At 37.5% G+C, this 12,500-nt stretch overlaps 1 protein-coding gene across 4 annotated transcripts in view; it reads left to right on the forward strand.

Moving 5' to 3' along the window:
• The window catches only part of LOC120796489 (ras and Rab interactor 2-like), a 60,050-nt gene that overhangs the window by 3,310 nt on the left and 44,240 nt on the right, over nt 1-12,500 (forward strand). For 2 of the 4 annotated variants that reach the window (XM_040139391.1, XM_040139394.1), the window contains exons 2-3: nt 5,438-5,533; nt 6,702-6,804. In XM_040139391.1, the coding sequence (XP_039995325.1) occupies nt 6,745-6,804 (60 nt within the window). In that variant the 5' untranslated portion in view covers nt 5,438-5,533; nt 6,702-6,744. Of the gene's footprint in view, nt 1-5,064; nt 5,136-5,437; nt 5,534-6,701; nt 6,805-12,500 lie in introns of those variants that run through there. The other 2 variants (XM_040139392.1, XM_040139393.1) reach the window with 2 other exon arrangements.

The raw sequence follows: 12,500 nt of genomic DNA on the forward strand, positions 1-12,500 counted from the left end.
AGGTTTGTTTTTAGACATTTTTAGAGCTGCTGTTGTCAGCTCGAGGCACTGCTTCACAACCCAGCCTGGACTTCGGGTTTTCAAACTATTGTAAGTCATAGGCACCAAAGCACCATGTGCTTTTTGAGAAATATTTTAAAATGACCACATTAATACAAGAGGTTATCTTGTAACATCATTGCTTAGTGCACCTTAGTGGTTCATGCTGGTTTGCGCAAAGATCATTTAATTGTAGTAGATCATACATTCTACATAATATTGCTTCACATGTATTAAAACACAAAAGAGTGCGTTTAATTTATTAATTGTGTTATTGATATAGTTTACCAAGGTTGATCCAAATGTTTGGTATTGGGGCTATTCCAGGCATATTTTGATGGATTGGTATTGGCTTACATAAATCCAATAAAAATCCGGGCCTTTACTCACTGTGGTCTGCAGCTCTGACCACCTCACCCTGCTTGTTTTGCAGGGACACTCCCCTTTATTGGATAGCCTGTGTCTGTACTGGTCAAAGATAATTTGTGAGGGAAAAACCTCAAATCTGTAAAACAACTGTACAATTAGAATGGACTGAGTCTTTCTTTGGTTCCAATAACTCGAACAGAGTGAGACATCTTTTCTAGTGTATCATGTCTTGTCAATTTCAGGAGTCCCAGTTAAATTTCCATTCATATCATATTAATTATATTTTTGAATCAGGACCTCCAGTACTTGAATCAAGCAGCTTGTGTAAAGTAAGAGTACAGTAGCTACAGTTGTTATTTCAATGTATCGGGTACATGAAAAATAAAATGTAACTATATCAGGTTGGAATCTGTGTGAGCAGAGACACAATATTTAAGGACTCAGATCAGGATCAGGGCCAAAAAATGTAATGCAATAAATGTAAATGTAATAAAACAGGATCATAATGGGGAAAAAAAGAGGGAAAACATGTCACAAACACTGAGCCAAATGACCATCCACTGCGTCTGATGAAGTGGGAATATACACCAGAGATGTTACCAGTTGTAGTTAACATCTCTGAAAATCAGTTGTAGTTGTCAAAGTGTAAGATGAGCTTAGAAGTGAAGTTGAGTCATGTATGACTGAAAAGACCAATCACACCTATGAAACCAAGCATGCTACAGTTGTATGTTAGATTGGGAGGTGGGGTAGTGTGACACAACTGCTTGTGGTTAAGGTAATGTGTGTGTGAACTTAATAATATAAAGCTCTATAGTGTCCTTGGGCAAGATGCTGAACCTCAAGTTGCCCCCGAGGTGACATCAATGTGTGAGTGTGTGTGCGTGTATGTATGAAAGTGCTGTATGAATGTGTGCGTGAATGTGAGAATGTGGCAGTAGTGTAAAGCGCTTTGAGTTGTTGCTAAGACTAGAAAAGTGCTATATAAGTGCAGTCCATTTTCCATTTACCTTTGTAAGTACAAATGAGGGTAACTGCATGAATACATTCAAGGAAAGACTGTCCGAAAGTATGCACTGCTATCCCCATTTGTATGATTCACTGCACGGAGACTACAAATATACACGAAAGACAGAGTTCTTGGTGAAAGATAAGGGAGTCAATAGGATGCAGCCAGAAGAAGGCTATGATGGCATGCTCTTTCCTTACCCTTCAAGTGCGGCCATTTAGAACGGTATAAACACTTTTTCTGTAGACATAGTCAGACGAAATGTCAAATAATCTGATTTGTTCCAACATACTGAACCCTTCACTCAGCTCCAGGTACACCAGCTGTCAAAATGCTCCATTACATTCCCTCAAAACACTGGACCCTAATGTTAAACACACACACTGTTGCGAGCAAGCAAAACCACAAAGTGAAGCAAACAAATATATAAACAGCAGCCATGAGTTTCAGTAAATAATATCCAAACTGCACATGCACATCAGTGGTCAGTGACTGAAGCAAGCAGCATCACTTTTAGTTAATAAAAAGGGTATATTTTTACACTGTTTCAGTAACATTTCACAGGTCATCACACCTCTAAAGTGCTGCTGTTGCTTTGCATTTGTACTTAAGTATTTTGTTTATATGTAGATGAAGAGAACCTGTTTAAAAATGTCCAAATGTCTACCTTCTTGGCCCAACAGCTCCACACTGATATCAGATTATCTATATTACATTGTTGCAGATTATGATCGGTAACAGAAAACCTGATCATTAGATCCATCATGAAAAGCCTCATTGCTGACCCAGGATCTTATAGAAAGGGGTGCATCGTATGTGATTGAAAAAAGACTGTCTGAATCAAAAGAAAAATTTAAAGACGACAAGTGTTAGGCCCGGCATCAGGAAACGATCACCATTCATACAGATTAACACACGACAGAAAAGTAGCACCCCCACACACACATACTGAGTAGGTATTTCATAGTTTTTAACTGTATGGATTGATGAGGCATTAAGTTTCTCATAGTCTAACCTTGCTGTCTCCTATTCTTTGTGAGGTCTAGGCAGCTAATTTGACTAATTAGTCTGGACTCTTCTGATATTTGTCCTTTATTTCTGGTGCTAACACTTCAACTGTGGATCTATGGGACTTTAACTGAGCAGTAAAATGATGTAAACCACTCACATGATGGCAGGGTGGGTCAACGACTCTCTTGTCACCCTAATGACCCTCAAGGTGTTAGGATCACATGGGTTAAGGTGTGGATGGGTGCTAACGACTAGCATTATGACCGGGAGACTCACCGACTCATATGACCTCAACGACTCACAAGTGTTGCTGATCTCACCAAAGGATAAATACCTGGAACTTCCCAGTAGTAAGTTAGAACTGAAGAAGCCTTTCAGATGAGAGGCGAAACATCTTCAAGAACTCCAAGCAAGTCAAGTTGCCTTCGCATAGCACTTACAGAGTAGATTTGGGGATGTTCATGAAATAAAATAAGCAATGTGAATACCTCAATTTGGGCTGTCTTAGGGTTAGAACATGTCCTTTGGCCGTGGTACTACAATTCCACTGCATATATAGTGATATTTGGCTTGTAGGTCAGAGGATATGAGTCACCTTAGATCTGCCTGCAAGGCGACTCTCAGCCCTGTAGCCGGTTTTTCTTAACATACTGTTATATACAACATAAGTTCCAAGAATATAAAAGCTATTTGTGTCTCTTTGTTTTGAAGAGGCATATTTGTTGACACTAATATGTTGGGCTTTCTACGGAAATATATGGTAAAAATGTATACCAAACTCATAACTACATTGAATCAGAACTACTCTACAACTTACCTGTATTTTTAAATATTCATTTAGCAGTCAGGTTTGCTTCACAGTTGAATAAACAAAGAAACCCCTAGGGAAAACCAAGGGATACTGTAGATAGTGCACTTGTATGACTGGTGGCTATTTTACTTTGAAGACCACACAGTGACACACACAAGCATGAGATTCATTTTCCATTTCCCCTTTTTGTTTTCTGGTAATCCAACATTGTATAATTCCTATAGACGAGTTAAAAATGAAAAGAAAAACCTGAATAATTGAGTGAAGGAAAATAACAAATGCATCATGCTGCTACTGTATAAACAATAGAGAGTCTAAGTGAAACTGGAATTTCTAGGAGGAAAGGGTTGAGAGAGAGACGGGAGATAAAAAAAACAGCAAGGTCGTATGCCTTCTGTTAAGGCCATGGTAAACTACACCTTTTTGCTTTAGTCCAAACTAATGAAATTGTTTTAGATTTAGCTGCTTCTTAAGCCATGGTGATCCACCACACCTATCAAATGGTAGGGGAAACTCAGGACACATTGCCCCCTTTAAATAAAGAATCTGTATGCACAACAGTTATTCAACAGATTATGTTGTTGAGGAGCCACCGCCATATTAGTGCTGGACAACATGACTGGCTAGTAAATGACTTCTTAGTCAGTATTAGGCAGTTAGAAAGGATATCCCTCCATACATTTGCCACCCCTTTTTCGAGTGCAGGTTGTGGCACCAGCAGGCCATGTTTTCATACCGAACTATCACACTCAAAAGTGGGGTAGGAAGCCTGGTGTCATAGAGAAGACATGATATGTGATAATCATTCAAATGGGGATAACAGCATCCTGTTTATGACAATGTTCTGACTTGCACTTATGCTGAAGTTTTCTGAGCCCTTAAATAAGGTAGCCCAGATGTTCTTTACCCAAGTCAAGTCTTTCAGTTCCTCTTTGCAAGATCCCAGGTCACTCTTGGGCCAGCCGGGATATAAAGTCGCTCCATCGTATTATTGGTCTTCCTTGAGGTCTTCTTCCAGCTGTTCATGCTCAGAGAGCTTCTAGCAGGAGTTGTCTAGGAGTCACCCTGATCAAATGCCCAAAGCACACCAAGTAGTTACTTTTGAAATGAAGGAGCAGCTGTTCTACCTGACTTCCTTCAGGATATCTGAGCTCCTTACCTGACTGTCTTTTAATTGGGGTGTGCACTACTCTCAACTCCATTTTCCGGTAGAGTTCTATGGCCTCAGACTTGAAGGTGCTGACACTCATTCCAACAATGTGCTTAGTGGGTATTGGAGTCTGCCAGTGTTGTGCCTTGTCACTGACTCTTTTTGTGATTTTCATGGCCAGAGTGTCAGGTGGCCTTGGGATTGCATCTCTGCTTCTTGGTGGATGATGTGACTGCAATGGCTTCATCAGAATGTGACCCCCAGCATGCACAGGGACAGTTTCCACCTGAGTCTGAAGCAGCTGAGATGAGTGTCAACCATTATCTGTAAGCACACGTGTATATAGGCTGTATATGTTGATAGCACATAACTGAGTCTGGGGTGAAAATACTACAGCAGTAACTGAACAACAAATGATTTGTCCAGCAGGTTTTGTCTGAGTCTCTTAAATGAGTCATATAGTGAACACTCCAGTCTGCCCAACAATTGCCACAATATTTATGCTTTCATAGCAATCTTCTATCCAAGCACTGTTGTTGCATTGTTTGTGGGTAGGATTGTGTGCCAGTAGGACGGTTTCTGATGGTGTTTTCTTCTTACATGTTTCTTTCTGAAAAGAATTGGCTGGGATGCGTTTGATTGCCCTGACACAACTGGCTCATATCAGCTGCTGTAACAGGATCCACTACAACATCTGGGTCAAGCGTTCCAGTGTGTAATGTGTACATGATCTCCCTTTGTTCGTGGTAACAGCACTGTTTTGTATGAACCACAATATGTAGGCTTTGATAGTGATTGTGCTGAATGAAATTGCTGTCAGATCTCCATCTAAGACCTCAAGAAGAAAAAAATGCTTGTTGCTGCAAACAAGCTAGGTCTTTTAGGAGTTGAACATTATTAAAGAATATTAAGACAATCGTTAAGGCAGAGGGAGGCAAGAAAAAAGTATAGAAATTCCATGTTTTTTTATGTTATGTTTTATGTTAGAAATTTATGTTTTATTTTGACAATGGGAAAGCTAATGTTTCCAATTTTTTTTTCTCTACAGGCTTGATCTGGAAGAGTCATGTAATACCAGCAGAACATATTTCTTTGTTTTTTCCTACCTACCTGTGGTAATTGAGGTTCTCGCCAGACTGTGATGGTGAGTTGTCTTCAGGGTGTGGTCAGTTATCCAGACATCACTGTAGGGTGTGATTACTACTTCAACAGAGCGCACTTTCGACTACACCCAACAGTGATGCTAGTCAGGTTAAACCAAATGTATTACATTGAATTTGGGAATTAATAATTAACCTCCTCAACCCTACTAACCAGTGGGCCAGTCATTACCCACTAGTTTGTGGGGTTGAAATCAACAGAACTGTGCAGCCAAATGCTCAAATCAAATTTAATTTTAATTGGAGATCCCAAAGTCTTCAGCTATACTAAATGTGTCAGGTGGATTTAAAAAAAAAAAAATTCTGTAAAAACGATGCACAAGATAGGTGGATTACTCATATTTGATGGGATGGAGTGTCCATAAAAAACACATTCCTGGGTCCTGGGTTCAAATATCTCACTCAGTGTAAACATCGTAGAGCTTTGATGAAGAGTTAGAACAAGCCACTGTAGAATATACAGTATGTGATACTATCACACAGTGTGGAATAATATGGTCGGTCGGTCAGTCCATCAAGCCACCACCTGGTCCAGCCTGAAATATCTCAACAACTACTGAATAGATTTCCAGGAAAAACAATTCTATAGACATTAATTGTTGTAGCAGAGCCATGAGCATGGCTGTAGACCTTTAGTCTTGTTTGGGCCTTTAACCTATATAAGCAGAATTAAAAGGAGAAAACTTGATTTTAAGGGGATAAAGATAATACCTGTCTGAACTTCAGTGGAACCGGCAGTTGACAAAGTAGTCTCCTCTCAAGGTCCATTTTTAGCTGTTCTGGAGCTTTGGATCATATCGCAAAATCTTTTTCAGGACATGGAGTTTGCTGAGTTATTCTGGGGCTTTCTTCAGACCAGCTATTAAATGGACCTTTGAATTCCTTGTAAATTACGCAAAAATGTTTTAGGCTGGGGGTTCTCTGTGTTTTTCCCTCTGACACACAGCCACCCTTCTTTTCTTAAGAGTTTGGAGGAAGACCGACAAGGAAAAAAAAAGTGACTGGGAAACAGAGCAGCAGTAACATCTTTTCAAACCACCTTTGTCCTCATGAATCTCCCTTTAGACTCATCTTGACTGGACATAACAAAGCTGCCTTCTTTTGTTCTGTTTTTTTTTAATGTATAGCTCTAATGTATTGTTTCCTTCACAGACAGTTCAGCAGACAGAGACGGACAGAAGACTATACAGATATCATGTCTTCCAGTACTGTCAGTCTACCCTTCAAGCAGGAGAGGAAGGGCAGCTTCTTTGAGGTACATGTAACTCAGAGTAATTTGAAACGCTCATTGTTTTTTGTTTTTACGTACAGAACTAACAGTATGCTATAATCACTGTAGTTTACATCAAGATCTTGGGCAAGGTTGCGGACACCTTTGGCACCAGGGAAGGAGATGTGGGTGGGGGGCAGCAAACCCTCCAGTTAGAGGGTAAATCCTGGAAATGGTTAAAAAGGATGAGACAGAAAGAAACTGGCCTGAGTATAGCTCTGTGGTTTGTTTTGCTGGTAGGCATTTCATCTCTGTTCTTGTAAAGCTCAGTTTCTCCTGGATTGCTTAACAGATTTGTTTATAAGGAAGATGTAGAAGTGAGAATCAAATTTATCATCAAATATTCCCACTTTACAAACTCAAGAAATTCTGAATTTGATGTAATAGAAATTTCACATTGTGGGTTAGAGATATATGTTGTCACTTTAGAATGCTTTCACATATTCGGGAAATACTGAATAGGTTGAAAAGGTTTTATTTTATTTATTTGCGCAAGTAACAAAAAAACAAATAATACTTAACAGGAATAAAAGAGAGGGATTGTGTTGGTGAGATTAGAAAACCCAAAATGTTAAATGGTAAATTGACTGCATCTATGTAGCGCTTTTCTAGACTTATCGACTGCTCCAAGTGCTTTACACTACTGCCACATTCACCCATTCACACACACATTTATTCAGTGCTTTTTCTATACATAAAGCGCTTGCTATACATACACACACAATCACACACCGATGACAAACTGGAATTTTGGGATTCAATATCTTGCCCAAGAACACTTCCACATGTTGATGGGAGGAGCCAGGGATTGAACCACAGCCCCTTCGGTTAGTGGACAACTCGCTGTACCGCCTGAGCCACAATCGCTCAAATGTGCTGATAAGGAGATGTCACCAAAAAACAGAAGTTTTATAAAACACACAAACACGTTAGCACAACATATAAAAGAAATTAGGAAAAACAGGACTATTAAATGTCATGTCATATGTTGCACATTTAATTGCTAATAACAAGTTGATAATAAACATACAGTACTCTACAGTTGCTACAAAAGATACCAGAATAAATGAGGCCACAAAGTACAAAATTCAAGTAGTGTGGCTCACCAAATAAGCTGTAAGTTTGTGAGAGAAGAGGACAGCGTAACAGTATGATTGTATGTATTCCATAGGTAAGCTCCCCTGAATCTGAGTATTGACAGTGAGTTGGAAAGATGTACATGATATACACACCTGGTTTTAAATGTGCGGATTACTGAGTTTGACTGGAAAAATCTATTAAATGATTGAGATACCAAATTAGTCAAAATACATGTAAACTGTACATTTATATTGGAAATAGAACATTCAATTCATGGAAAAATGGGGCTGAGTGCTCAGTCTGGCTACTGATTGTATCAAGTCATAATATATAATATGACAACTTAATAAGAAAAATATTATGATACAGTGTCGAAAGCCTTTGATAAGTCCAAACATTTACTTAATGTATATCGATAATTGTTTAAATTGCTATATGTAAGTTTTTGCTATCGCAACAATGGCTCTTGGCAATCATCACTTTCACCCGCTATTGGTGAGAAACCAATTTCGTTGGCAGAGAAGAGTTACATATAGACCCTTTTAAAATACTCTGCTCTTGTAGATGATTAGGCATTCTATTGTAAACAGCCTTTAAAGTTTTTTTGCAAAAATGGAAGGATAGATATATAGCAATAATTACTGATAGATTTCTGATCCCCAGATTTAAAAAGAGGGACCACTTTTGCAAGTTTGAAATCAGTTGGGACAATTCCATGCAAAAAAACATTTTGTAAATACATGGTTTGGAGGTTTAACTGTTGAAGTAATTATTTTGGTAACCAGTCTAAGCCTAATCTCATCACGACCTTCTGCAGAGTTACACATTTTCTATATTACATCAATGATCCCGCTTTCCTTTGGAGGATCAAAACTCTGAAGGGAAGGATAAACTTCCATCAACCAGACTGATTTTCTGTAAAAGAGTTGTAGCAATGTTCACGTAGTACCTATTAAAAGCACAAGAAATTTTGAATTGATCTCTGTATGTTTTATATTCATCAATAAATTGCAAGCAAGATGCTTTGGATAAGCATCTGCAAAATGACTAAATGTAAATGTAAACTGTGAAGAGATAATAGGAGATATGTTTTTCGTATTTAAGAGCTGGTTAATATCTTTCCATGTTTTTTTTTAATATTATGGGAGGCTTCATTAAACCTATTTGTGAAGTATTTTTTCTCAGCAGTTCTTATTAAATGATTTAAATTGTTTCTGTATCTCTTATTAATGGACAAATTCCGGGTTTTACATATAGTTTGATCCTTCTAATTTTCAGACCTTTAGTAAAGCATGGTTTATTATATCTATTCACTGATATTTTAGGAATGTTATCAAAGGGAAAACATTGATTAAATGCAGAGGTCATTCAAGCCATACATGACTGATATGCACAATCAGGATCTTAAAGACTATAATCATTTTCCCATGAAATTTCACCAGTCAGAAGCTGGAACGGACTAATATTTCTATCACTGAATACTCTTTACTTTTGTATGTTTATTTTTTTTAGTTCTAACATCTTGGAATTTAAGTTTGGCACTCATAGTAAAAATGAAACATTGGAAAATTATCTGATGTATCAGAGTAAATAATACCAATAAAAATGGGTTAAAAACCATTTTATTTGAAACATTTACTATCCAAACCAATACATTTTACTTCAGAGACAAAATCACTGTCTTCAAAACTATGATAAGGAAATAAAGAAACAAAAGTAGGACAGATCAAATGAGAACACTTTTGATTGAACAATTAATGATTGAAGTAGAGAATATTTTCAAGTATTTATGAGATCTAAGCATTGAAGTATTTATGGCAATAATCCATTAGACAGACATGGTGAATATTTTGCACTAAAATTTGGGTACTTAGACAGTTACTTAGTATTCTGTACTTTCTGTAAGGATGGGTCTACAATGAGTGTGCCATACCGCAGATATGCAACATTTCCTCACTCCATTGCTGCTTCCATGGCTGATAAAAGTTCCTTTCCTTTCTTTCTTTGATGGACAGACTCTGGGAAGTCTTCATTGGTGAAAATATTTGAGCTTCTCAGGAACTTGGCTTTACTCAGCATGTCCAGTTTATTGTTGTACTGAAAAATTTGTTAGGTCAAAACAGCACAGGAATTACTCACTCAACTTTTGGCACATTTAAAATTTATAATACAATGCAATTTCAACAGAATTACGAACTACAAATCTTCATGGAATTGAAACACCTCTTGACAAAATTATAAATTCCCCAAAGATTTATACATGACAAATACATTTTTTAAATGGTATCCCTATTTTTGGAAACAGTGCAAAATAGAATTAATATGACTATGTTGTTTTATTTGTTTTAGGTAACCCAAGGAGAGTAATTTTACCTGTTACTATGGATACTACTCAGCATTGTAACACATCTTATGTTAGTCAGTGCATCAAACTGAGGTATTCAAATTCAAATCAAGGACAAGTAGTATGGAACATATTGTAATAATAAAGACATGCAATGAGCAAACACATCACAAAGGCTTCTATAAAACAAAAAAGAACTAATCAAAGCATATCACCTTATATAGTATATCTCTAGTTCACTTGCTTAGAGGACGCTGCTCAGTGTGCTTAACTATCCGAGAGAAACAGTTCAAAGACTGATCCTTGACAGCCTTTTACAGTATGTGAGGACTGTGTTACTCTTAATCTGCAGCCTGCAGCAATAATTGCAGTAATGCCTTAAACACGCATGGCCATAGTGTTGCCACACCTCACGACAAAGAAGCAATAAAATTGTCTGTAGATACACACTTGTTAGTGCAGCATACATCAGGGATAAAGATAAAATGTTTTCCTGTCAAAACATACGGTATCTATTCAGTGAGAGTTTTAGACCAGGACTAGACTTCACGGTCACATTCTGAATACTGTTTGGCAAATATTTTTGCCACTGGCACCAATTTGTAATGTGCACTGTATTTTCTATTTTTTTTTTTTTTTTAACTTTAATCTGGGTCTTGAAGGGAGCATGAAGAAAAAGCAAAATAAAAGTGGGGTAGAAAGAGGACTGTTAATAGAACTGTTAATAGACTTGACAACCTGTTGCTCATCAGTTATAATACCCAATAGATTTAATTCATTTGTCAATACAAACTGTTACACATGTTCCTTTACCTCATGAGACAATATTTGTAATTTCTAATTATTTTGCTAATGTAAGGAAATGTCATAGAGGAATATGACTTACATTCAGTCAAGGTAACTTATCTGTATCTGTTATCTGTAGCTACAAATATCACATTGCCCACGCAAAATAGGTTGCTGTAAACATGGAACTGACATTTTTGTCATATCTATACAAGTTTATAATTACAGCACAAATTAAGGGTGGGCGATCTTCCTAAATAATCATACCACAATCTTTTTAGCACACAATCATGATCCAAGATCTGGATTGCAATCGTTCTTCCCGATTTTGAAATATACTGGTGAGAATATCCAGAGTGGAACCAGCCTATGGACTTTTTACACCATTTAAAACACAATATTGCATTAAACACACTGTTGGAGTTAAACTTTATTTTAAATAGTAAACAAAGTTGTAATCAGCAGTCAATAAATAACAAACTTTGAATAACACATACTTTTCAAGTACTCAGAACTCAAGTAGAAAAAATTGTAGTAGTTGCTGCTTTTATCATTTGTTTTTGACTGCTTAAATGCATTGGTTAATGATAACTGTTTATGTTTTGGGACCTTGTGACTTACAGATGAGTGAGGTTGTACCGACCAGAGTGAAACACTCTCGGCATGTTCCTTCAAATGCTTCCTTTTAAGGTGGTTGAATAGATTTGTCGTATCACCTCCGGAGGTGCCGACTGGTGCCTGACAAAGTTTACAGATAACTTTGAATGGAGAAATATCTGTGTATAGCGGAACCACTGCCAAACTACTGACATGGAGTGCTTTTTTTTGGCACCAGCTCTGCCATGCTACCTGCTCACCTTGAATTGTTTTTCAAACACATCATGCATAGAGAAGCTGTGACAGAGACGTGATATAATTTGGCCAATCAGCACAGTCATCTAGTGGGCAATCACATTGGTTTGTTGAACATAGTGTGGATCCGCATTATTAGGGTAGACTGAGTGTTAGTAGGCTGACAAATTGTCACGATCTCAGCGATTGCCTTGAAAAATAGATTGTCCACCCCTAGCACCAAGTCAGGTAGTAGAATATCCTTTCATTATACCATACGTATAACATACAGTTATGGATGTGGGGACAGTATATAAGTGACTCAATTTTTTCAGCCTCTTTCTCAATTTCCAGTCTCAATACTAAGCGCACATACTTTCCTCATGACGTCTGAATGATGATTATGTCGGTTAAAGGTGGTTTTACTGAGTGTAGTGGGAGCTTGACCCTGTGGAATTTTCAAATGTCTCTATATGCCATCTTGTGTCAGCTGCCAAATATGTCCTCAGGAATAAGAGATACCATACATTTCAGCAACAGCTCTTGTGTTACTATACTCAAAATATCTGTTTTAGTAAATTTCTTGTTTTTTGTAATCATTTGCAAAAATGTCTTAGTTGAAACTGTTGCATGCAAGCGT

Source organism: Xiphias gladius, chromosome 11 (assembly GCF_016859285.1).
Source record: "Xiphias gladius isolate SHS-SW01 ecotype Sanya breed wild chromosome 11, ASM1685928v1, whole genome shotgun sequence".
Taxonomy (NCBI): domain Eukaryota; kingdom Metazoa; phylum Chordata; class Actinopteri; order Istiophoriformes; family Xiphiidae; genus Xiphias; species Xiphias gladius.